General features: G+C 38.5%; 3 protein-coding genes, 1 long non-coding RNA gene and 1 pseudogene across 4 annotated transcripts; 4 read left to right on the top strand and 1 right to left on the bottom strand.

Annotated features, from left to right (window-relative positions):
* The window catches only part of LOC147929690 (uncharacterized), a 26415-nt pseudogene extending 6150 nt beyond the window's left edge, over positions 1 to 20265 (top strand).
* On the top strand, positions 7392 to 11638 carry LOC147929693 (serine/threonine protein phosphatase 2A regulatory subunit B''beta-like). The gene is made up of 13 exons (XM_087481796.1): positions 7392 to 7732; positions 8219 to 8456; positions 8563 to 8668; positions 8751 to 8850; positions 9011 to 9116; positions 9224 to 9314; positions 9828 to 9969; positions 10067 to 10214; positions 10374 to 10483; positions 10567 to 10723; positions 10814 to 10939; positions 11025 to 11178; positions 11305 to 11638. The coding sequence occupies exons 2-12, from the start codon at positions 8262 to 8264 to the stop codon at positions 11166 to 11168; spliced, it is 1425 nt and encodes a 474-aa protein (XP_087337922.1). The 5' UTR covers positions 7392 to 7732; positions 8219 to 8261; the 3' UTR covers positions 11169 to 11178; positions 11305 to 11638.
* On the top strand, positions 13931 to 15142 carry LOC147929692 (uncharacterized). The gene is made up of 2 exons (XR_015577356.1): positions 13931 to 14202; positions 14453 to 15142. It is a non-coding gene; the product is annotated as an uncharacterized LOC147929692 (long non-coding RNA).
* LOC147929691 (uncharacterized) lies at positions 17573 to 18374 on the bottom strand. The gene has a single exon (XM_087481797.1). The coding sequence runs from the start codon at positions 18358 to 18360 to the stop codon at positions 17668 to 17670; it is 693 nt and encodes a 230-aa protein (XP_087337923.1). The 5' UTR covers positions 18361 to 18374; the 3' UTR covers positions 17573 to 17667.
* A 1262-nt stretch (positions 20266 to 21527) lies between the features above and the next one.
* LOC147929689 (serine/threonine protein phosphatase 2A regulatory subunit B''beta-like) lies at positions 21528 to 25617 on the top strand. The gene is made up of 12 exons (XM_087480902.1): positions 21528 to 21895; positions 22384 to 22620; positions 22727 to 22832; positions 22915 to 23014; positions 23175 to 23280; positions 23388 to 23478; positions 23992 to 24133; positions 24231 to 24378; positions 24538 to 24647; positions 24731 to 24887; positions 24978 to 25103; positions 25189 to 25617. Exons 1-12 carry the CDS (start codon positions 21737 to 21739, stop codon positions 25330 to 25332), a joined length of 1626 nt encoding a protein of 541 aa, XP_087337028.1. The 5' UTR covers positions 21528 to 21736; the 3' UTR covers positions 25333 to 25617.
* The last annotated feature ends 897 nt before the right edge of the window (positions 25618 to 26514 follow it).

The following is a 26514-nucleotide window of genomic DNA, read 5'->3' as shown; positions in this document are numbered from 1 at the left end:
TGAAAAAATTTTAGAAAATAAATTTACAGTGACTTGTACTTTGATTTTTAGATTGAAGAGAGAATATAATAAAATAGAAAAAAATAAAAGAAAAAAATATGTGTACAAAAGAGGTGAAGAAGGAATCTCTTCAAATTATAAAGCAATGGAGAAACTATCAACGAGGCTAGGGTTGGCGATTTGGAGCAGCAGGTCTCGGGTGAGCAAGATGCGACCATGATGGATATAGGCGTGCGGATTAGGCAGGCCACCGGGTGACCCTCCAGATGCGGTGGGGACATGGTCACAGAGATTGTAGGGAGCACCGCGGGTGGGATGTTAGTACTGGAGGCAGTGTTGGATGATGAGTTTATCACGGCGCGAGTCAGCTTGGAGTTCCCGAATGGGGAAAATGGAGAACCAGTCTTCACAATAGGACAGGAGGTGTTGGATGTCATGCATGGCCTTTGGAAATAGTGTATGATTGTCAAGGTTCTAGGAAAGCACATTGGTATCGCGGTCCTGAGTAGGAGACTTCGATAAATGTGGAAACCTAAAGGGCCAATGTATGTGATGATCTACCAAGACAATTCTTTATGGTACGTATGAACTAGAGGAAGAATACTTGGCCGCCTTAACTGGTGGACCATGGCGGGCGTTTGGAGCTACTTGATGGTACAAGCATGGTCGCCGGATTTTGACCCCTTGAAGGATGAGATTGTCACAACGCAGTGTGGCTTCATCTGTCCAACATACCAATCAGTTTCTACCATCGGTCGATTTTGATGAGTATTGCTTGGGGCCTGGGGAATCCCATACGAGTGGACCTTACTACGTTGCAGTTTGAAAGGGGTCGGTTTGCAAGAATATGTGTGAAGTTGATCTGAGGAATCCGCTGAAAGGCACAATAATGGTGAATGGAGAGCATTATTCGTGTCTTATGAGGGTTTGTCTAATATCTGTTCAGGTTGTGGTCTCTATAGCCATATGATTCATGCTTGTCCTCTGCGGATTCAGGAACAACCTGTTGCGACGGTTGCACCGACGGTAGTTGTGGCGGTGTCAGAACCTGTGCCAAAATGATGATGGGTTTATAGAGGTTAGACGTGGAAGGAGGAAGGTTGGGCCGTCGCAGAAGAAGGCTGTGTTTACGACAGGCGGTCCAGGAGCAGTTTTGGAAAGAAATCTCCGGGAGGACCTCACAACAGACGGATGTGAATATAAATCTGGCTAAGAGATTTTGGTGGCTTAGTTGTGGAAGATACGATTCCTGATTCAAGGGTATCAAATATTCGTTTTGGTTCAAACAAGGAGAATGAGTATAAATCTCCTCATATTTGTGGTGTAAAGAGTGGAGTGCAAGAAAAGGTTGTTGTACCAAAAGTCGGGCTTGGCAAAAGATAAAGGTCAAATGCAGAATGGGCCTAAAGATAGGAAGGCCCAAATGACTAAAGGGGGCGAGCAACATTGGTTTAAAAGACAGCCGAAACAGAATCGGCCTGTTAGAGGATCTGGTGTTTGGACCCATTAGAGAGGAGAATTATCTTCTTACGAGTGGTAAGAGATTACGAGTTGAAACAGAGAGCGTTGGGAGACTGGTGGTGTGTTTACCGACTGGGATTGGGGATAGATGCTGGTTGTCGAGACGGAGGGTGTCGAAGAAGGGTCGCCAGGAATGGTGAGGTTGGGGTCCTGGTGGTGAAGAGCCAATGTCGGTAATGTAGGGGTCGGGGTGGATTGTCTGAGAGAGAGACGATCTCACTGCGACAATAATATTGTCCCAGGTAGTTTTTATGCTGCTTAGGTGTGTTTATGATGAATTTCTTATTGTGGAATTGGCAAGGGGCAAAAAAAACCCAACTTTCCGCCGGTCAATTAGATACTTGTTGAAGAAGCATCATACCGATGTCTTGGCATTGTTCGAAACACATGCTGGTGGTGATCGTGCTGGTCGAATATGTCAGGGTTAGGATTTGACAAATCCTTTCGTGTGGATGCAGATGGTCAAAAGGGGTGGTGTATGGCTTTTGTGGAGATCGGGGATAGGTACGGTTTCCATTATTGAGTCTGCGGACCGTATATATATGCGAAAGTGGAGAATGGGTTGGATTCATTACATTTTATCGTCGTATACACGGTGCCGACAGTCAGTAGATGGAGTGGATTGTGTGCATAACTTCATTAATGTCATTCAAATGGTGGATGGTCCGTTGATGATTGGCAAGGACTTTAATACCATTGTTTGGGTTGATGTGAGGGTTGGGGGAAATGGGAGGCTGTCGTCGGATTCATTGTCGTTCGGGGATTGGATAAATGCATAATCCTTGATTGACATGGGCTTTGTGGATAAGAGATTAAACAAGGTGTTGTGCTATGCAGAGACGTGATTAAAGTGGTCGGAGGTGTCAGTGGCTAATCTTCCTTTTTAGCTTCGGATCATGCTCCCTTGTATGCACAATTGAGTCTGATACCACTCTTGTAACACCCCCGAACCATTCTAGGACTAGAACCAATCAGACGCGTTACTTGTGATGCCTGTAGACGATCTAACCGAGGTTATTAGAACAAATCCAATACCTTAGTCAGTCCATCCGTGGGTATCGTTCCTCTCGAACACGGCCTAAGGCTTTTCAACCCATACCATGTCCGCGAGTTGTTTAGTCCGGACAAGACTAATATTGGGTGGAACACAAGGCTTTTAATAAAAATCTCTTTTTATTAATTTAAATCGTTGAAAACACTTACAAAGGATTTGGGCCTTAAGCAGTGAGTATGGTTCATAGAAGTAGACCTTTTAGATTCGAGGCAGTATTGTTGAGTCATTCGAGTTTTAAAGAGTTGTATCTTCGTCGTGGCGTCGGGATATGACAACTACGGAAGCCCTTGATTCTCTACGAGTGACGTTGAAGGAGTGGAATAAGGAGGTATTTGGGGATGTTCATAGGAAAAAAGAGGGTCTGCTGGGCGAAATCTTCCATACGGATGCTCTGTTGCAGAAGGAAGAAGCTTTGCTTCAAGAACTGGATAAAGTTTTGGAGCAGGAAGAAACTTTGTGGTTTCAAAAATCACGTGAGCGTTGGATTGTACATGGGGATCGGAACACTAGTTACTTTCAATACCTCGACGGTTATTAGGCAACGTCGGAACCGGATTGAGGCATTGAAAGATGTTCTTCTGGCAAATGGCGAACAAATCCACAAGAGTTGGAGCAGTTGGCTCTTACTTATTATAAGTGTCTTTACTCAATGGATGATATTGATGCGGTGGTAGAGAGTTTGCCTAGGGAGGTTTCCAGAGTCTATCTCGAGATGAACAGTTGGTTTGAGTAAGCCTTTCAGTGCAGATGAGGTAGAGCTTGCAGTAAGGAGTATGGGACAATTTAAGACTCCTGGTCCTGACGGATATCAAACAGTTTTTTATCATCGGTGTTGGGATATCATGGGTGAGTCTGTGGTATCTTTTTTGCTCGGTTCTTTGAGACAGGGGAGCTAGAGTCAGGTCTGAATGATGCGTTGGTGGTGTTACTGGCGAAGGTGGAGAAGCCTGAAAAAATAACACAATTCCAGACCCATTAGCCTCTGTAATGTGTTGTTCAAAATAGTGACAAAGGTGATGGTGCTGCGTCTCAAACAATTAATAATGAATTTGATAGGGACCGGCTCAGTCTAGTGTCATTCCCGGACGTTTGAGTACAAATAACATAGTCATTGTACAAGAGGCTGTCCATTCGATGAAGAGGAAGAAAGGGAGAAAATGATGGATGCTGCTAAAGCTTGATTTGGAAAAGCGTATGACCACATTATATGGGATTTTTTACAAGACACCTTAGTAGCAGCTGGGTACCGGATAAGTGGGTTCACTGGATCATGCAGGGTGTTACGGGTTCGCTGTATGAACATTCTAAGAATGGTGAAAAAAACGGAGGCTTTTAAACTGTTGCGGGGATTACGTCAAGGAGATCCACTATCTCCGTACTTGTTTGTTCTCTGCCTTGAGCGTCTATGCCATTTGATAGAATGTGTTGTTGGTAGGAAAGAATGGAAACCTATTCGTCTTTCGTAGGGAGGTCCGATGCTTTCAAAGATTTGCTTTGCAGCGATCTAATATTGTTTGCTGAAGCCTCTATGGCTCAAATTCGGATTACCAGACGAGTGTTAGAACGCTTTTGTGTTGCTTTGGGGCAGAAAGTGAGTTTGGAGAAGTCAAAAATATTTTTTCACATAATGTGTCAAGGGATTTGGGGAAGCTTATTAGTGATGAGAAGTGGTTATAACGGCCATTAAGGATTTAGGTACATACCTGGGAATGCCCATTCGGCAGAAGAGATTGAATAAGGAGATGTTTGTGGAAGTGTTAGCACGAGTCTCATCAAAATAAGCGGGGTGGGAATGCAAATGTTTTAGTTTAGCGGGTCCGCCTTTCACTAACTAAAGCTGTGCTGATGTCTATACCGGTTCACACCATGAGTGTCATTTCTATGCTAAAAAGCTTGTTGAAGGAGTTGGATAGAGTGTCGCAATTGTTCCTTTGGGGTAGCCACAGTAGAAAAGAAGAAACAAACATCTGGTTGCTTGGAAGAGGGTCTGTTTACCAAAGACGCACAGAGGTCTTGGGTTACGACAGGCTGTAGAGATGAACAGCGCGTTGTTGGCGAAGCTAGGTTGGAGACTCCTTCAGGATTTGGATAGCTTGTGGGCGCATGTGTTACGAAGCAAAGTAAGGTGGGCTGTATGCTGAATACTTTGTGGCTTTCACCTAAGTCTTTTTGGTCTTCTACGTGGCGTAATGTTGCTCTGATTATTCGGGAGGTGATTAGTCTAGGACCATTGTTGCGTGCGTGGGAATGGTGGCACTATTCGTTTTTGGCAGGATATGTGGCTCACAAACAAGCCACTCCTGTGAAGGTATGACTGGGGTATTACCGGAGGAGTGTTTGAATGTACCAGTTTAGGACTTTTGGTGGGATGGTGTTGGGTGAAATCTTAGGTCCGTTGTTGTCTCATGTTGCTGAGGATACCAGGTTACGACTGGGAGCTATTGTTGTAGACAAGGTTATTGGAGCCACGGGACCGTTTGTCTTGGGGAGAGAGTTATAATGGATCGTTCACCGTCACGTCAGCATATGAGCTGATCACGCGGAGTAACACACTAGTACCAAATATGGCTGCTTTTTGGTCCTGTGTGTGATGTGTGGTGGCTCTGGAAAGAGTCAGAATTTTCTTGTTGGGTTGTGGGACATCAAGCTATCATGACAAATGCAGAAACGATTTCGACGACACCCTCTCGGACTATTCTGTTTTGCCAGGTTTGTAAGGGCGGGGACGAAGATATTATTCACATATTACGGGACTGGCCAGCAATGTCGGGGGTATGGAGGAGATTAGTACCGGATCGGAGACGTGATCAGTTCTTTGAAATGTCACTGTTCGAATGGTTGTATGAGAATTTGAATGAGGATTGGTCCACTTTGTTTGCTATGTTAGTATGGTTGGGATGGAAATGGAGGTGCGGGAATGTTTTCGGTGTGAATGGTAAATGTCGTGATCGCGTACAGTTTTAAAAGACTTGGCAAAGGAGGTGTTGGTGGCTTCCTTGGTGAATACAGGTTCTGCACATAAGCCGTTACGGGTGAGAGGATGATAGCTTGGAAATCTCCGCAGGAGGGGATGGTTCAAATTGAATACAAACGGTGCTTCTCAGGGTACCACGGGTTTGGCTACAGCTGCCGGGGTATTAAGGGATGATACAAGGAGTTGGATATGTGGTTTGCGGTGAACATAGGGATATGCTCAGCTGTTTTAGCAGATTGTGGGGTGTATACTATGGTCTTCATATTGTTTGGGGTAAGCGAGTGTCTCGATTGGAGTTGGAGATTGATTCTGAATTGGTAGTGGTTTTCTTCATACAGAGATTAGTGCTACGCATCCACTGTCGTTCATGTACGTCTGTGCCACAACTTCATATCAAGGGACTGGAGTGTCCGTATTTCGCATGTGTATAGAGAAGCTAATCGTCTTGCGGATGGATTAGCGGCCTATGCTAACTCTCTTCATTTGGGTTTTCATACTTTGGAGGTGGTTCAAGATAGTGTGGATTAGACACCTTCATTTAGTATTCCATCTCTTTCTCTTTCTTAATCTCTTTTAGTATTCCACCTTCGTTTTTCTCTAACATTTGCTTGTTAGGTTCTTATAGACTTCATTTTCTTCCAATAGACAAAACTCTCTGTTTTGTCATCTTCTTTTTCTTTTTGTGCTTTTTTTTTCTTTATTGATGCGGTCATCACTTATGTTGAACGAGTATCTGAACTACTTCAAGACGGATTTTCCTGATGGACTTCCTGAACTACTCTCTGACGAGCCAAACAATGAAATATTGATTGCTAACGCAGATATCTTGCCTCGAAATCCTAGATCACACCATTTATTCCTCATCATCACCATTGATTATGATTTCTCCATTATGGTGATTGATTTGTAATTAATTTAGACATATTTGTAATTTTTGTAGATTATATACCATATAAGAGCTATCAAAAGACTTATTTGCTTACATTGTAAAGATATAAAAGATTTTTGGAAAAATAAAAGAGAGAGTTTTCTCACTATGAAGCTTAGGCTTTGTTTTGTTTATCTAAGTTAGGTGAATTCCTTTACTTAGTAAACGTTTGTTCTTATGTCTTTTTGAGTGAGTCATCAAGGCATAGAGCTTGTGTTGTATCAGAGTCTTATCACAACTCTGTGGTGCACTTCATTTTGCCATCACTCCCCTCATTTGGTCCCACACGAGATAAGCGACCGCCATCGTGTCAGATCTCCATCTTCGACCCATTATTTCTTCATAAGAGAGAAGAAACCGCCAACTTGTGAAGCCGCCATATCTATCCCCATACGAGTCTCACCACCGAGTCTTGTATCATTTGGTATCAAAGCGAAAAGCTCCTACCTTTTATGTTTGATTTCAGTTTTATTATATATAAAAAAAATTTTTGATTTTTGTTTTGTTTAATTTGTTTTTTATAAAAACAAAATAATAATAAAAAAAAGTTTTAGAAATCTCACCAAATCAATTTTTTATATATATATAAATTATCCTAAAATATCCCAAAATCTAATAATAAAATCTCACCAAATCACAAAGTATTTTTAGAAATTCCAAAAAAAGGAAAAAACGAATAAAAAACTCTAACAAATAACAAAAAATCATTTAAAAGTTCAATCAAATCTTCCAAAAACCTAAAAATATTCAATGGCACCAAACCCCTTAAAATACAAGTTCAATAATCTCTAAACTTCTAAATTAATAATAGATGGTAATATTTTTTGGTATTTTTCTCTCTACTTGTATTACATTTTAATACTAAATTATTCTTTAACACTTGCTTACTTATTCTTTTGTCAAAAAAATATTATTTTATTTATTTTCCGGTATTTCAGATCGAACAAGAAAAAGGATAAAAAAGAAAAGAGAAGAGAAGGTGATGATTCGTTCGATGTGTTAATAAAGATCTCAACTTTGTTAACGCATAGATCCCTATCATCTTAACTGTTATCTCGTCTGGTGTTGTTGATGCGATTAGATCATCTGAAACAAGATGAGTATGGTGGATGCGATTGTTCGCGGAGACATGGCTTGTTTGGATGCAGATTTATTGCAGCTTCAAGAGATGTCTTCGTTTGTACTAACTTCGAAACCTGGATTCACTCAGAAGCTCTTTGACCAGTGGCTTTCTCTTCCTGAAGCTCAGCGACAGGTATCTGAGCTCTGTTTCTGCTTTATTTGGCATTAGAATTGCTCAAGCTTGGTGTAAAGTTCAAATCTTTTGATAGTGTTAATTATGCAGCAGTGAGAGTTTCAATGATGTCCTTATGTTCTGCTTGACAGTGTTAGTTATTCAGTAGTGAGAGTTGCAATGATGCTTAGGTTGCCTAATTACTCTGTGCTGTTGAAGATTCCTGTAAATTTCGAATCTTTGATAGTGTTAGTTATGAGTTATGTGAGTTTTACAATGATGCTTAGGTTACTCTGTGATGTTAAAGATTGGTGTAAAGTTTGATTTTTGTTGTTGTTGTTAGTTATGCAGTATGTTCTTGTTTGATTGTGTGAGTTTTACAATGATTACTGTGATTTGGTTTCTAAATTACTCTATTCACTGGAATCTGAAGTCTAAAGCTTTGTTTTTTTTTTCTTCTCGTTGCCTAATCGGTTTATATATATATATATATATATATATATATAGATTGCGTCATTGCTCAAGGATGCTATAGGTGGAGCTCCTATAAATGCAACTGGAAGTTCATCTGGTTCAAATTCTGCCACGAGTAATTCTATACCATCTATGTTTTCCTGCGGGAAGTGCTCCTCCGCTTTCGCCAAGGAGTTGTGGTTCACCGCGTACAACGAAACAAAGAGGCCCTTCTAACTTAGGTTCTTCGCTGAAAGTCGTCAGTGAGCCTGTTAGAGAGCCAATGCCTCAGGTTTTTAACTTTGGTTCTTCTGCAAGTTTTGATAAGTGCATTCTTTTTTCCTCCTTTCTATACTAATGGAGTAAGAACACTTACTTTAAACTTGAAATGACTGTAGTTTTATTTCAAAAATGGCCGCCCACCACCAAGCGAGATGAGAGAGCAATGCATGTTCAGAATCAATCACTTTTTCTATGGTCACATGGATGGACTACAGATACAAGGTAAGAAGTCATAGTTTTTCCAATATTTATAGTGACATTTATCTGAAATTTCTCACTAACTTTTACCCTTTCCAATACACAGAATTCAAATTAGTCACCAGAGAAATCTGCAAGCTCCCATCATTCTTCTCCACTTCACTTTTCAGAAAGATCGATGTCAATAATTCAGGTTTTGTTACTAGGTGTGTGATGTCATGCTTTTTTGTCTTGTGGATTCTCATGTGTGCATAGTTTGCAACGTACTTCAAGCTTCCTGCTCATTTTATTCTCACTGTATCACGTGTGTGGCGATCACTGTATTGTAAAAACCGGTATAACATTTTTGAGTGTTTGATTATGCAGAGAAGCATTTATTGATTATTGGGTAAACGGGAACATGTTGATAATGGATACAACGACCCAAATCTTCAAGATATTAAAGCAGAAAGATCAGAGCTACATTGTCAAGGTAATTTTCTTTTTGTTTGCATATTAAGTCATGAGAGCTGAGTTAATTTCCTAATCTACTTGCTCGTGTGTTTGCACTATTAATTCGCAACATTTTTTACCTGGCAGGATGATTTCAAACCACTACTTAAAGAACTGTTGGCGACACATCCTGGGCTAGAGTTCTTGCAAACCACACCTGAATTCCAGGAAAGATATGGTGAGGTCTTACCTTCATATAGTGTTTAGCCAGTATCCTATTTTATCTCACCTTCTCCCTCTTTATATTGCTTGAGTAATATAATGTTTAGTAACTTAGCGGGGGGTTTGGTTAGCTACCATCATAATTGAGAAGAACGAATAATAACTCTGCGCTTTGTGGTATGATGTCTTATCTAACTTTGTCAGATGGTTATGATGTCTTATCTAACTTTGATAATTGATGCATCGAGATGATTACGTTGCAGTTATCTGTTTGGATTTAAGATATTTTATCAGCTTAGATTTCCTTGTGTTCTATTTCTCATGAATCAATTTTCCAAGTTTTGGATTTATATAAGACAAAATTTGGATCAATTTGCCAAGTTTTGAATTTTTTTGTTACTGAAATAGCATTATGAATCAAGTGTCATTTAGGCAAGGAAATTAATTAAACATATTTATTGTTTGCTATGTCGACTTACATTTTTAGGATGCCATTTTGTCTGATACAACTTTTATTTTGATGAGTCAGCTGAAACCGTCACCTACCGAATATTTTACTACATAAATAGATCTGGGAATGGTCGACTTACATTTAGGGAGCTTAGACGGGGAAACTTAATTGATGCAATGCGACATGCTGACGAAGAAGAAGATATCAACAAAGTGTTGAGGTACTACTAACAAACAGAGTTCATCCTATTGGTTGTATATATGATTTTGTTTCTCTTTGTTTGACGTCAACATTTTTCTATTTACTTTGGCATCTAGATACTTCTCATATGAGCATTTCTATGTCATATACTGCAAGTTCTGGGAGCTGGATACAGATCACGATTTCCTGATTGACAAAGAAAATCTTATGAGATATGGAAACCACGCACTTACTTACCGGATTGTCGACAGAATATTCTCCCAGGTTCTGTCTAAAAAATCTCGATCTTTTAGAATGATTTTTAATGCCTACTACTTGAAGATTGTAGTTATATTACATCCGTTTGAGAATTCTGTCCTCTGTTCAAAGTTTTTATTGCTCTTAAGATGACTATCATCATAAAAGTAAAGCATTGGTTCTCAGGTTGCTAGGAAGTTCACTAGCAAAGTTGAAGGGAAGATGGGGTATGAGGACTTTGTGTATTTCATACTTGCAGAAGAAGATAAATCGTCAGAGCCTAGCCTAGAATTTTGGTAAGCCGTGTTATAAGGATCCAAAGTTGCAGACAGATAGCGTTTTGAGTGCTTTTGTCTGACTTAAGTATATTTTGGACTAGGTTTAAGTGCATAGACTTGGATGCAAATGAGATTATTACGCGAAATGAGATGCAATTCTTTTATGAAGAGCAGTTGCATCGAATGGAGTGCATGGCGCAAGAAGCTGTTCTTTTTGAGGATATTTTATGTCAGATGATTGATATGATCGGACCAGAGGTTCAACATGATAACTCATTGTGCCCAGTTTTTCTCTGTAACTTCTGCAATTTTGTTATGTGTTTGATTGTTTCTTGTTTCCTTCCACAGAACGAAAGCCATATAACGCTGCATGACCTGAAGGGCTCAAAGCTCTCTGGAAATGTCTTCAACATCCTTTTTAATCTCAACAAATTTATGGCATTTGAAACACGGGATCCGTTCCTCATACGTCAGGTACTTCATATTTGATATTCAACCTTACTGTTTTCTAGAAAGCACATGCCTCTTATAACATTTCGAGTTGTCAAAACGGAAACAGGAGCGTGAGAACCCTACATTGACTGAGTGGGACCGTTTTGCACATAGAGAATATATTAGGCTTTCTATGGAAGAAGACGTTGAAGATGCATCCAATGGAAGTGCTGAGGTTTGGGATGAGTCGTCACTGGAGGCTCCCTTCTGAGTTCATAGCGGTAAGTCAATGGAAAATCGCAATCTCACTTAGAAGATGAAACCAGTGGAATTGATAAGAAAAAAAAAACTAAGAAGTTGAAGGTTGTGTCAATGTTGTTATCTCATGATATTAGTTAATTATGCAGTCCCTGAGAAGAATCTTTGGAGTCCCTAATCATGCAGTCCCTGAGAATAATCTTTGGAGCTCTCTGGAGAAAGGGAAGTGAAAACCAAGCAAAGTATCCTCTTTGAATACCATACACTTACCTTGGATTTGTTTTATTTTTCTTTCAACTTCTCTTCATTTGTTAGCTGATTATAGTAGAGTTATATTTATCAAGAATTGTCCGCTAGCTCATCGCTTTATGCCTTCTTCACCTGTATTGCTCTCACTTTGTTCCATCACTGGGTTTTTGTATGTACTTTGTAGTTGTGTTACTTCATTATCTCGAGCTGCTGAAAATTGTGATAATTCCTTCATTCACGTTTTTTTTCAAGTGTCTTGTTTTTTTTGAGGAATCATTAAATACCATTAGAGGCAAGCATGCATTAAGAACAAGTCTCAATACCACTAAGCACCCTAATTATCAATTTCCATTGGCTAGAAATGCAAAGCTCTTGAATAGTTTGGTTCAAGAATTTCATCAAACACTTTCTGGGCATGAAATTCCTAAAGTCTAGAATCAACATGATCAAGGCTGATCTAGCATTATAATCACCAAACTAGATAGGAAACACATAAATAAAGCCCTAGACATCAAAGATCAATCATCTATCTCCCTAATCTACTTAGCCCAAAGTTCTAAGGATCTACTCACTCATCATCATGATCACACAAAGGAAATGGTTTGATCTTTGTGAAATCATAATAAGAGATTATAGCTTAAGAGATTTGAAAGAGAAATTGCTATTAAAAACTTAGAAGTACTCAATCATTCAACAAACCAATAGTAGATGAGCTTAAGAACCCTAAGTGGCTGTTTAACAAGAGATAAAACAAAGATAAGTCTCCCCTTATTAGGGTTAGGGTATTAATAGGAAAACATAGAAGGACCCGGGTCAACCCAAAACAAACTGGGTCAAACCCGGATTAAAACTAAAACAAGTGTGGACTAAAGTGAACCGGGCAAGCCTTGGCCAATTGAGATGGCCGATTGGGACAGTCGGGCACACTTTGGCCGATGGTGGTGGCCACTGGTAGCTCCTGTCCGTGGCGTGGAGAGTTCAATCGGCCGACTCTTGGTCGATGACCTTGACCGATGGCTTCAATCGACCATCACTTGACCGCTGCTCTTGGCCGCTGGTGTCTCCTGTTCGTGATCCAAGTGAGTTCAATCGGTTGGCTTTTGGCCGATGGAGGTGGTCGATGGTCTCCCACGGCCATGGCTTGGCTGATGGTCTTGGCCGCGTGTGGCTCCTGCCGTCACTCTGGCTGTATATACGTCCACTAAAACAGGTATAACTCTTTACACGCACATCCGATTGGCCTGAAATCACCTCCATTGCAAAGCTTACGCAATTTCCAATAACTTAGATGAAGAACTCTGGAGCTAAATCCCAAGGCAAAGTCTTCATACGAGTCGATCTTTGAGGGACTGCAGACTGGTTCCGAATCATCAATCATCTTGTGTGCATCCAAATGTGTGTCTTCCATTATACTGCTAATTATTGACTTATTTGGCTCCAAAGAACACTTTTCTTGTACATCTCTACTTCAACATCTGAGATAACAAACTTGATGCAAAATGCAACCTAAACAACCTAAATGCTCATGAATATGCACAAAACAATGAAGAATTAAGCTCTAAAATTACATAAAAACACAAGATATCAACTCCGGTTTGTTTGTTTTATACTCCTCTCTATTTCATAATATATGATGTTTTAGAGAAGTTATTTTGTTTCATAATATTATTGTATGTTTTTAATTTTTTATGCAATTTTTAGATTAGTTTAATATTTTAGATTATGTAGTATTGTTTATGATTAGTTGAATTTTTTCTAAAGTAGACGTTTTTAAGGGATGGATGTATTAAATTTGATATTTTAGAAGATTTTAGGGTATTCTTAAAATCCATTGTTATTGAATTAGTGATTTTTAAAAATCCTCTGAAATCAATTGTTATTAAATTTGAATTTTTTTTTCAACCAAACATTAAATTAAAACTAGAAAAGAACTCCAAGATTGGTTGCCCAAACATGAGGATAAGAGTTTACAAATGAAGTCTCTGAGGCTAAGGATCGTGACGACCGAGCAAGGCAATTGGCCCTACCGTTGGAATCACGAGGGATCCTGGTCAGGGTGAACGAAGAGAAAGCAGATCGGAGCGAAACGAAGTCCTACAACAGGTTTGAGAAAGCAGGTCAATCGTCCGGCATCTGCACCATCGTAACTAACTCTGCACAGTCTGTCTCGAAAGCTTGACAACCAACTCTAGCTGCTAGCAAAGACTCCATAGCCCAGATTAGAGCTTGCAATTCCGCGTGTAGAGGGGAAGGTTCTCGTCGAAAACTTCGTGCTCCCAGAAGGATCATCGAATCTTCAGCATTACAACACCACCAACCCAGCCCCTGAAGAGGGTCCGTACCTTTCCATGAACCATCAATTTGGTACCGAGAGAAGGAGCCCCTATCCTCCAATTGAATTTGAAATTTATATAAAATCATTCACAATCTTTGGTTATTCAATCAATAATTTATAAATCCCTTCTAGAAGATTGTTTTAACATTTTTAGTACAAACATATGACTTACAAAATCACATTTTATAGGTGAAACTTTGAAGGATTGTAATAAAAAGTGTTTTTTTTTTTTTTTTCTGGAAGAACCCATCTCCTTGGGTTCTCTTCTCCTATTCTCTTTCTCTTTCTCCTAGCCAATCAAGTTGATCATTGCAGCTCAAGACATTTTTGCGCAATCAAGTTGATCTCGCTGATCCATCTGTGAATGTCGACTCCGACACGCCACCTCTGGTGGTTGTGGACTTGTGGGAGTAACCACCGTTCAATCAGAATTACAGATTTCAGCATCTACCGTCATCTTGAGGTCAGTGACAACAAGTCCATCAACCTAATCATTAGTCATCTACTTAAGCTAGGGTTTATCTCTGTTCTTTTCTTATTTAATTATTGATGTGTTGTTATATTGTTGGTTTTTGTTTTTTTCTAATGCTTAAGTTGTGACAAAGATTTATTGACATTACTATTAATGTCCTACGATCTGTTATGTATTTGTGTGCTGTTCTTGATTTGGCATGGTTAATTTTAAATGACTTTTTTTGTGGATGGATAAACAGATAATGATGACGACTTCATCGAATCAAGATCTGCAAGTGTTTGTTCCATCGAATAAACAAATAATGACCGTCGACTTCATTTCAGTCTTTTGCATCGATGAGAAGTCAATTCCAAAAGGGGCCAGATGCTCCGCCAATGCCACTTTTGATCTGCTGCAGTGTCAATGCATGTTCACTACTTGCTTTTTCTCAGCTGTCAAAGCTGCAACTTGCTCTTTCCACTCAGCACCTACGGCACTCACTATAGTATCAACTGCAATCCTCACCTTCTCTGGTAATTCAACAGAAGGAAATGGAAGTGAAACAAAATCGGGAAGTATGACTATGTTATAAGACTCCTCGTACGCAGGCTCATTGTTATCAAGTCCGCCATCAGCTCCAATAGCGAGCAAAGTGGGTTTCGTAAGAGGCCAACTGCTGTTAAAGAGTTTAAATGGAGAAATGGTTGGTTTTATTCACGCTCGGACAAGGCGGTTGCAGAAGGGAAACCGGATCAGTGTCTCCTCCACTTTGAATGACTGGAAGAGCTTAAATTGATATAGAGTGTCAGTCTGTGTAAATTGTGTCTATTATATTTTTTTAAGTAAATGATTTGAAACTACAGTGTGAACTAGAGATCTCACTTATACATAACACTAGAACAAGTGAGGATGTTGAAGTCCAAGTTGCTCTTCTTTTTCCTTTTCTAAATATCCTAAAATCACCTAAAATTCAATAACCAAATCTCACTAATCCCAAATCATTTTCTAATTAAATTATATAATATCTCTACCAAATAACCAAAATCTCCTAAAACTACACTGAAATCTCTCAAAATCCTAAAATGTTAAAATCCCATCAAATCTCCTAAAATATCAAGTTCAATACCCCCTCCTTAATCTACATATTTTTACTTTAAACATCCTAATGGAGGGAATATTAAGTACCCCACAATTTTGATGTCATTCTCAAAGAAAGGAACCGCAATGTCTTTTTTCCTAAATCTAGAAAAGGTTGGTTGTGTCATTGCTAGTGAGATTGTAGTAATGAGTTATTACTAGTGAGATTGTAGTAAAGTCTTATTATTTGTGGAATCCAAACCATTTCAGCAAACCAATTTTGATTGAATTGATGAATAACATAATAACAAAATCGACCAATCAGAGGAGAGATCTACAACCTGACGTTCACTTTCCGACGTCATTCTCCCCTGTTCCCTTACCTTGTCTTGTCGTCGTCGTTTTACCTTTGAAAGTGAAGCTTTAATCTCCATGTACACTCCCTTCTCTTCTTCTACTTTTAACATCTTAATCCACCAAGTCTTTAGTAAATTTTGGTGTTGTATTTGAAATTTGGAGACTTCAATTAGATTTGTTATTGGTGTTTGAACGTCAGTTTGATAGCCATGATATAGGTTGATTAAAACATTTTAATGGATTGTTGTGATTGGTTCGTAGTGAATCGTAGGCAAATTTGTGTTTTTAGTCCGAGCATTAATTTGGTTACAAACAAAGTGTAACAGTTAGAAGTTGTATAACTGGTATTCCATTAGGTGTTGATTTAGTTTAAATTCTAATTTTTTCAGAGAGAAACAATGAGCAACCTTTCCATCAAGTTAATGAAGGATATTATTTAAAAACCAGAGATGAGTATCAATGGCTTCAAAGAGAAAGTATCTTGTGCTGTATATCGTTTAGGGAATCGTCAATGCAGAGAAAAATGTGGATTTCTCTATTGTGTTGTCTGAAAAAGGAGAAATTTTTAAATGTAACAAAAAAACAAATCTGCCAAAATAATTGTTTTTAGACTCGGACCGGCCGGCCGAAGCAGTCTAACTGTGAACCAGTAGATCTTCTGGTCTGGGTAACTACTAAACACTCGACAAAAACCGGCTAAAACTCGTATACTATGGTTCAACCGGTGGAGTGGATCAAACCGAATCAGCAATTTATAGCATTACATGTGGGCTTGATATATGCTGTAAGGGGATATTGATATTTATTAAACATAATGGGGGTATTAATTTCTACATACACTCTGCTAGGAACTTCATAATTTTTAAACCTTTTGTTTTCTTCATTGTTTGTCAAATTATATTAGAAAATATTCTATGTTGTTTGGTGGAGAATAATATTTGTTTTATTACAAATGGGATTTGTTAATTAGAAATTTTTTGTTTGTCAAAAAACCTCTTATTAATATAAAATTAATTTTGTTCGATTCAGTTTTCATTTTATTTTAATTAGGAATGTTTTGTTTATATATGCAATGATAAATTAATATTTTATCTTATAAAGAAGTAGTTATTCTTTGATACGTGGTCGGCTCTGGTTGAACCAATGATCCGGTGACGCGAAGCCGACGGTATTTTGGTTCGGATCGAGTTTAAAAACATTGGCCTAAACCAAAAGTAATACTAATTTTTAGTGTCTAAGTGGATATGATATGAGTCACATGACCCAATAACAATAGATCTCGATATGTGATGACCCGATTAATTGTTAGAGGTGATTCCCCTCTAAACAAATGAGCCCGCCCAAAAGAATCCTCTGAGACCCAAATAAGCATTTGGATATCCTCTTTGAATACCATACACTTTACCTTGGATTTGTTTTATTTTTCTTTCAACTTCTCTTCATTTGTTAGCTGATTATAGTAGAGTTATATTTATCAAGAATTGTCCGCTAGCTCATCGCTTTATGCCTTCTTCACCTGTATTGCTCTCACTTTGTTCCATCACTGGGTTTTTGTATGTACTTTGTAGTTGTGTTACTTCATTATCTCCCGTTGTGCTGAAAATTGTGAAAATCAATGCTGTAGTTCCTTCATTTAATATTTTTTTGGTTGGTAGGAATCTTTATATACCATTATAGGTTTAATCTCAGGTTTGCTTGTTTTATATTAAGTGGTAACCCCACAATTATGATGTCATTCTCAAGAATCTTTTACCTGAATCTGGAAAAGGGTGGTGGTGTCATTGCTACTGAGAATGTAGTAATGTCTTATTATATGTGGACTTCTTAAGGAACGTGTTTGCTCTAAGAAACATCCATTTTGCTCTGTTCAGCTTCTCTTAGGGGGTGTTATTGGTTTATAGAATCAGTTTAGTTGGTTTGCGGTTTCTGTGAACTGTTTGTGTACTATTACTAAACCTTCCTTTATTATACTGAGAACTCTTTGTACAACAGATGAAGAAATAAGGATAAGAGAGTTTTGTACATAGCGGAACCGTAAAGTTACCAGAACCTATCTTTATTAACACTGAGATAACCAGACATGACCTTTCCACCAGTATTCCTCATACCGTCGATGAGGAAACACCAAGTGGAACCCAATGCCCCAACGAAGAAATCAGCTTCGGACGCCATTAAGAAGTTAACCAGAGGATAGTTCGAGCTCATCTCTCTCCCAAGGCTCGCTTCATACTCAGCCATTGATTTATTACCGACTTGTCTCGCAACTTGCGTGTAATAAAATCTCCAGTGAGTATAATCTTTAGTTCGGTCCACAACTTCCTTCATCTCTGTAGAGAGCCAGATCTTGTTGAGCTCCGGAAACCGATCTCTGATCTGATCAGCTAAACGCATGTACTCTTCTAAAGCTGCAACTCTCATCTCGCATGCTTTGTCTCCCATCCGCACATGAACACTCAGCATTGGCCTTGGAATCCACGGCTTGTGATCCGACCACACCTGTTTCTCAATCTCTGTCCTTTGCTTCTTCTTCTTCTTTCTCCAATCTCCAGCAGAGAGTACAATCTCGGCAGCTTCTTTTCCAAACGCAGAGTGTCGAGCAACGTTCATTAGACCACAAGTGTATTCTGTTTGGAATCTCATCAAGTATCTCACTGCTTGTGCTCTCCACCATCTCCTATCCATTTTCCGGTGACTGGGGATTAAACTTCCGTTGATCTCTGTAGTGGGTCTCATATAACTCCAAGCCTTGCCCCATAGCTTTGGTATAATGTGTCCAGGGATTTGGGGAAGCTTATTAGTGATGAGAGTGGTATAACGGCCATTAAGGATTTAGGTACATACCTGGGAATGCCCATTCGGCAGAAGAGATTGAATAAGGAGATGTTTGTGGAAGTGTTAGCACGAGTCTCATCAAAATAAGCGGGGTGGAAATGCAAATGTTTTAGTTTAGCGGGTCGCCTTTCACTAACTAAAGCTGTGCTGATGTCTATACCGGTTCACACCATGAGTGTCATTTCTATGCTAAAAAGCTTGTTGAAGGAGTTGGATAGAGTGTCGCAATTGTTCCTTTGGGGTAGCACAGTAGAAAAGAAGAAACAAACATCTGGTTGCTTGGAAGAGGGTCTGTTTACCAAAGACGCACAGAGGTCTTGGGTTACGACAGGCTGTAGAGATGAACAGCGCGTTGTTGGCGAAGCTAGGTTGGAGACTCCTTCAGGATTTGGATAGCTTGTGGGCGCATGTGTTACGAAGCAAGTATAAGGTGGGCTGTATGCTGAATACTTTGTGGCTTTCACCTAAGTCTTTTTGGTCTTCTACGTGGCGTAATGTTGCTCTGATTATTCGGGAGGTGATTAGTCTAGGACATTGTTGCGTGCTTGGGAATGGTGGCACTATTCGTTTTTGGCAGGATATGTGGCTCACAAACAAGCCACTCTGTGAAGGTATGACTGGGGTATTACCGGAGGAGTGTTTGAATGCACCAGTTTAGGACTTTTGGTGGGATGGTGTTGGGTGAAATCTTAGGTCCGTTGTTGTCTCATGTTGCTGAGGATACCAGGTTACGACTGGGAGCTATTGTTGTAGACAAGGTTATTGGAGCCACGGACCGTTTGTCTTGGGGAGAGAGTTATAATGGATCGTTCACCGTCACGTCAGCATATGAGCTGATCACGCGGAGTAACACACTAGTACCAAATATGGCTGCTTTTTGGTCCTGTGTGTGATGTGTGGTGGCTCTGGAAAGAGTCAGAATTTTCTTGTGGGTTGTGGGACATCAAGCTATCATGACAAATGCAGAACGATTTCGACGACACCTCTCGGACTCTTCTGTTTGCCAGGTTTGTAAGGGCGGGGACGAAGATATTATTCACATATTACGGGACTGGCCAGCAATGTCGGGGGGTATGGAGGAGATTAGTACCGGATCGGAGACGTGATCAGTTCTTTGAAATGTCACTGTTCGAATGGTTGTATGAGAATTTGAATGAGGATTGGTCCACTTTGTTTGCTATGTTAGTATGGTTGGGATGGAAATGGAGGTGCGGGAATGTTTTCGGTGTGAATGGTAAATGTCGTGATCGCGTACAGTTTTTAAAAGACTTGGCAAAGGAGGTGTTGGTGGCTTCCTTGGCGAATACAGGTTCTGCACATAAGCCGTTACGGGTGGAGAGGATGATAGCTTGGAAATCTCCGCAGGAGGGATGGTTCAAATTGAATACAAACGGTGCTTCTCAGGGTACCACGGGTTTGGCTACAGCTGCCGGGGTATTAAGGGATGATACAAGGAGTTGGATATGTGGTTTTGCGGTGAACATAGGGATATGCTCAGCTGTTTTAGCAGAATTGTGGGGTGTATACTATGGTCTTCATATTGTTTGGGGTAAGCGAGTGTCTCGATTGGAGTTGGAGATTGATTCTGAATTGGTAGTTGGTTTTCTTCATACAGAGATTAGTGCTACGCATCCACTGTCGTTCATGGTACGTCTGTGCCACAACTTCATATCAAGGGACTGGAGTGTCCGTATTTCGCATGTGTATAGAGAAGCTAATCGTCTTGCGGATGGATTAGCGGCCTATGCTAACTCTCTTCATTTGGGTTTTCATACTTTGGAGGTGGTTCAAGATAGTGTGGATTAGACACCTTCATTTAGTATTCCATCTCTTTCTCTTTCTTAATCTCTTTTAGTATTCCACCTTCGTTTTTCTCTAACATTTGCTTGTTAGGTTCTTATAGACTTCATTTTCTTCCAATAGACAAAACTCTCTGTTTTGTCATCTTCTTTTTCTTTTTGTGCTTTTTTTTTCTTTATTGATGCGGTCATCACTTATGTTGAACGAGTATCTGAACTACTTCAAGACGGATTTCCTGATGGACTTCCTGAACTACTCTCTGACGAGCCAAACAATGAAATATTGATTGCTAACGCAGATATCTTGCTCGAAATCCTAGATCCACCATTTATTCCTCATCATCACCATTGATTATGATTTCTCCATTATGGTGATTGATTTGTAATTAATTTAGACATATTTGTAATTTTTGTAGATTATATACCATATAAGAGCTATCAAAAGACTTATTTGCTTCATTGTAAAGATATAAAAGATTTTTGGAAAAATAAAAGAGAGAGTTTTCTCACTATGAAGCTTAGGCTTTGTTTTGTTTATCTAAGTTAGGTGAATTCCTTTACTTAGTAAACGTTTGTTCTTATGTCTTTTTGAGTGAGTCATCAAGGCATAGAGCTTGTGTTGTATCAGAGTCTTATCACAACTCTGTGGTGCACTTCATTTTGCCATCACTCCCCTCATTTGGTCCCACACGAGATAAGCGACCGCCATCGTGTCAGATCTCCATCTTCGACCATTATTTCTTCATAAGAGAGAAGAAACCGCCAACTTGTGAAGCCGCCATATCTATCCCCATACGAGTCTCACCACCGAGTCTTGTATCATTTGGTATCAAAGCGAAAAGCTCCTACCTTTTATGTTTGATTTCAGTTTTATTATATATAAAAAAAATTTTGATTTTGTTTTGTTTAATTTGTTTTTTATAAAAACAAAAATAATAATAAAAAAAAGTTTTAGAAATCTCACCAAAATCTAAATTATCCTAAAATATCCCAAAATCTAATAATAAAATCTCACCAAATCACAAAGTATTTTTAGAAATTCCAAAAAGGAAAAACGAATATAAAAACTCTAACAAATAACAAAAAATCATTTAAAAGTTCAATCAAATCTTCCAAAAACCTAAAATATTCAAATGGCACCAAACCCCTTAAAATACAAGTTCAATAATCTCTAAACTTCTAAATTAATAATAGATGGTAATATTTTTTGGTATTTTTCTCTCTACTTGTATTACATTTTAATACTAAATTATTCTTTAACACTTGCTTACTTATTCTTTTGTCAAAAAATATTATTTTATTTATTTTCCGGTATTTCAGATCGAACAAGAAAAAGGATAAAAAAGAAAAGAGAAGAGAAGGTGATGATTCGTTCGATGTGTTAATAAAGATCTCAACTTTGTTAACGCATAGATCCCTATCATCTTAACTGTTATCTCGTCTGGTGTTGTTGATGCGATTAGATCATCTGAAACAAGATGAGTATGGTGGATGCGATTGTTCGCGGAGACATGGCTTGTTTGGATGCAGATTTATTGCAGCTTCAAGAGATGTCTTCGTTTGTACTAACTTCGAAACCTGGATTCACTCAGAAGCTCTTTGACCAGTGGCTTTCTCTTCCTGAAGCTCAGCGACAGGTATCTGAGCTCTGTTTCTGCTTTATTTGGCTTTAGAATTGCTCAAGCTTGGTGTAAAGTTCAAATCTTTTGATAGTGTTAATTATGCAGCAGTGAGAGTTTCAATGATGTCCTTATGTTCTGCTTGACAGTGTTAGTTATTCAGTAGTGAGAGTTGCAATGATGCTTAGGTTGCCTAATTACTCTGTGCTGTTGAAGATTCCTGTAAATTTCGAATCTTTGATAGTGTTAGTTATGAGTTATGTGAGTTTTACAATGATGCTTAGGTTACTCTGTGATGTTAAAGATTGGTGTAAAGTTTGATTTTTGTTGTTGTTGTTAGTTATGCAGTATGTTCTTGTTTGATTGTGTGAGTTTTACAATGATTACTGTGATTTGGTTTCTAAATTACTCTATTCACTGGAATCTGAAGTCTAAAGCTTTGTTTTTTTTTTCTTCTCGTTGCCTAATCGGTTTATATATATATATATATATATATATATATATAGATTGCGTCATTGCTCAAGGATGCTATAGGTGGAGCTCCTATAAATGCAACTGGAAGTTCATCTGGTTCAAATTCTGCCACGAGTAATTCTATACCATCTATGTTTCCTGCGGGAAGTGCTCCTCCGCTTTCGCCAAGGAGTTGTGGTTCACCGCGTACAACGAAACAAAGAGGCCCTTCTAACTTAGGTTCTTCGCTGAAAGTCGTCAGTGAGCCTGTTAGAGAGCCAATGCCTCAGGTTTTTAACTTTGGTTCTTCTGCAAGTTTTGATAAGTGCATTCTTTTTTCCTCCTTTCTATACTAATGGAGTAAGAACACTTACTTTAAACTTGAAATGACTGTAGTTTTATTTCAAAAATGGCCGCCCACCACCAAGCGAGATGAGAGAGCAATGCATGTTCAGAATCAATCACTTTTTCTATGGTCACATGGATGGACTACAGATACAAGGTAAGAAGTCATAGTTTTTCCAATATTTATAGTGACATTTATCTGAAATTTCTCACTAACTTTTACCCTTTCCAATACACAGAATTCAAATTAGTCACCAGAGAAATCTGCAAGCTCCCATCATTCTTCTCCACTTCACTTTTCAGAAAGATCGATGTCAATAATTCAGGTTTTGTTACTAGGTGTGTGATGTCATGCTTTTTTGTCTTGTGGATTCTCATGTGTGCATAGTTTGCAACGTACTTCAAGCTTCCTGCTCATTTTATTCTCACTGTATCACGTGTGTGGCGATCACTGTATTGTAAAAACCGGTATAACATTTTTGAGTGTTTGATTATGCAGAGAAGCATTTATTGATTATTGGGTAAACGGGAACATGTTGATAATGGATACAACGACCCAAATCTTCAAGATATTAAAGCAGAAAGATCAGAGCTACATTGTCAAGGTAATTTTCTTTTTGTTTGCATATTAAGTCATGAGAGCTGAGTTAATTTCCTAATCTACTTGCTCGTGTGTTTGCACTATTAATTCGCAACATTTTTTACCTGGCAGGATGATTTCAAACCACTACTTAAAGAACTGTTGGCGACACATCCTGGGCTAGAGTTCTTGCAAACCACACCTGAATTCCAGGAAAGATATGGTGAGGTCTTACCTTCATATAGTGTTTAGCCAGTATCCTATTTTATCTCACCTTCTCCCTCTTTATATTGCTTGAGTAATATAATGTTTAGTAACTTAGCGGGGGGTTTGGTTAGCTACCATCATAATTGAGAAGAACGAATAATAACTCTGCGCTTTGTGGTATGATGTCTTATCTAACTTTGTCAGATGGTTATGATGTCTTATCTAACTTTGATAATTGATGCATCGAGATGATTACGTTGCAGTTATCTGTTTGGATTTAAGATATTTTATCAGCTTAGATTTCCTTGTGTTCTATTTCTCATGAATCAATTTTCCAAGTTTTGGATTTATATAAGACAAAATTTGGATCAATTTGCCAAGTTTTGAATTTTTTTGTTACTGAAATAGCATTATGAATCAAGTGTCATTTAGGCAAGGAAATTAATTAAACATATTTATTGTTTGCTATGTCGACTTACATTTTTAGGATGCCATTTTGTCTGATACAACTTTTATTTTGATGAGTCAGCTGAAACCGTCACCTACCGAATATTTTACTACATAAATAGATCTGGGAATGGTCGACTTACATTTAGGGAGCTTAGACGGGGAAACTTAATTGATGCAATGCGACATGCTGACGAAGAAGAAGATATCAACAAAGTGTTGAGGTACTACTAACAAACAGAGTTCATCCTATTGGTTGTATATATGATTTTGTTTCTCTTTGTTTGACGTCAACATTTTTCTATTTACTTTGGCATCTAGATACTTCTCATATGAGCATTTCTATGTCATATACTGCAAGTTCTGGGAGCTGGATACAGATCACGATTTCCTGATTGACAAAGAAAATCTTATGAGATATGGAAACCACGCACTTACTTACCGGATTGTCGACAGAATATTCTCCCAGGTTCTGTCTAAAAAATCTCGATCTTTTAGAATGATTTTTAATGCCTACTACTTGAAGATTGTAGTTATATTACATCCGTTTGAGAATTCTGTCCTCTGTTCAAAGTTTTTATTGCTCTTAAGATGACTATCATCATAAAAGTAAAGCATTGGTTCTCAGGTTGCTAGGAAGTTCACTAGCAAAGTTGAAGGGAAGATGGGGTATGAGGACTTTGTGTATTTCATACTTGCAGAAGAAGATAAATCGTCAGAGCCTAGCCTAGAATTTTGGTAAGCCGTGTTATAAGGATCCAAAGTTGCAGACAGATAGCGTTTTGAGTGCTTTTGTCTGACTTAAGTATATTTTGGACTAGGTTTAAGTGCATAGACTTGGATGCAAATGAGATTATTACGCGAAATGAGATGCAATTCTTTTATGAAGAGCAGTTGCATCGAATGGAGTGCATGGCGCAAGAAGCTGTTCTTTTTGAGGATATTTTATGTCAGATGATTGATATGATCGGACCAGAGGTTCAACATGATAACTCATTGTGCCCAGTTTTTCTCTGTAACTTCTGCAATTTTGTTATGTGTTTGATTGTTTCTTGTTTCCTTCCACAGAACGAAAGCCATATAACGCTGCATGACCTGAAGGGCTCAAAGCTCTCTGGAAATGTCTTCAACATCCTTTTTAATCTCAACAAATTTATGGCATTTGAAACACGGGATCCGTTCCTCATACGTCAGGTACTTCATATTTGATATTCAACCTTACTGTTTTCTAGAAAGCACATGCCTCTTATAACATTTCGAGTTGTCAAAACGGAAACAGGAGCGTGAGAACCCTACATTGACTGAGTGGGACCGTTTTGCACATAGAGAATATATTAGGCTTTCTATGGAAGAAGACGTTGAAGATGCATCCAATGGAAGTGCTGAGGTTTGGGATGAGTCGTCACTGGAGGCTCCCTTCTGAGTTCATAGCGGTAAGTCAATGGAAAATCGCAATCTCACTAGAAGATGAAACCAGTGGAATTGATAAGAAAAAAATACTAAGAAGTTGAAGGTTGTGTCAATGTTGTTATCTTATCTCATGAGAATTGAAAATATAAAGCTCCTGAGAAGAATCTTTGGATCTTTCTAGAGAAACGGAAGTGAAAACCAAGCAAAAAGCCGGTAGTATCCTCTGTTTAATTCCATACACTTAGCTTGGAATTGTTTTTATTGTTAGTTGATTATAGCAGAGTTATATTTATTGATTCTTCTCTTCTCTTCTTAAAGCCTACCAGATAAGGACCTCCACATGTCACTTGTGACTTAATTTCCTTTCTGATCCATCGTTTGAGTTTCATATAATTCAAAAGTAATGTTTCCATTAACGCATACTTTAAAGACGTACAAGAAAGAAAGAAAAAACGTACAAGAGTTTTAAGAAAGCGGGAGGCCGTCTCTGTATTTTGAAATGTTAATCAAGGGAACAAATGAGTTTTACAAAATAGTCTTCTATTTAACCCTACCTCTGAAATGTTGTTCCAGTTGCACATAAACCCTTTTCCTTGAGTTAAATCCCACTCCGTTTCTACTCTTTCTTCAGGTGAGTTGGATTGTTTTTTTTTTTTTGTTTGTTTTAACTGTTACTAGCTTATAATTCCTTTTTGTTTGTTTATATTTGAAAAATTAGAGAGGAGTTGACTGAAGGTTGTGAACTACCTCATTATGCTTTTTCTTTCCTGGTGGACATACTTAAATATTAAATTATTCAGTCCTAGTGAAGGTATTTAAGATATGATTAACTCATTAGTTTCTGACAATCCAACTTCGGTTGGTTTCAGGCTTCTGTTGCATTAAAGCTCTTTTTTTTGCTATGTAGGATTTGACTGCAATGCATTTTGAGAAGTGATGACAGCAGTTCAAGAAATAATAACAATCCCTAAATAGCCCAAAATTAAAATTGTTGGATTCGAGTAAGAATAAACCCACAGTGCAGTTAATGGGTTATTGGGTTATCCAAAAAAAAAAACGATTGATAATTCTTTTTAATTGTTTGTAATTTGTAAGTTATAAACAATTGTTAATTGATGGAGGTAAGAGTAAATGAAATTTACAAAATCTAAAAAGGTCTGCTCTAGCCGCTTCTCTTTCGGGCACAATCTCTGAG

The sequence above is a fragment of the Camelina sativa genome, chromosome 13 (assembly GCF_030686135.1).
Source record: "Camelina sativa cultivar CO46 ecotype springtype chromosome 13, ASM3068613v1".
Lineage (NCBI taxonomy): Eukaryota > Viridiplantae > Streptophyta > Magnoliopsida > Brassicales > Brassicaceae > Camelina > Camelina sativa.
The sequence above is the reverse complement of the archived record's forward strand: the minus strand, read 5'-3'. Positions and strand labels throughout refer to the sequence as shown.

Coding starts and splice junctions, on each gene's coding strand:
- LOC147929689 (XM_087480902.1), top strand. CDS start 21,737: ATGAGTATGGTGGATGCGATTGTTCGCGGAGACATGGCTTGTTTGGAT. Junction 23,281..23,387: donor ATCAGAGCTACATTGTCAAG/GTAATTTTCTTT, acceptor TTTACCTGGCAG/GATGATTTCAAACCACTACT. Junction 24,888..24,977: donor TTGATATGATCGGACCAGAG/GTTCAACATGAT, acceptor TTCCTTCCACAG/AACGAAAGCCATATAACGCT.
- LOC147929691 (XM_087481797.1), bottom strand. CDS start 18,360: ATGAGACCCACTACAGAGATCAACGGAAGTTTAATCCCCAGTCACCGG.
- LOC147929693 (XM_087481796.1), top strand. CDS start 8,262: ATGCAACTGGAAGTTCATCTGGTTCAAATTCTGCCACGAGTAATTCTA. Junction 9,117..9,223: donor ATCAGAGCTACATTGTCAAG/GTAATTTTCTTT, acceptor TTTACCTGGCAG/GATGATTTCAAACCACTACT. Junction 10,215..10,373: donor TCGACAGAATATTCTCCCAG/GTTCTGTCTAAA, acceptor ATTGGTTCTCAG/GTTGCTAGGAAGTTCACTAG.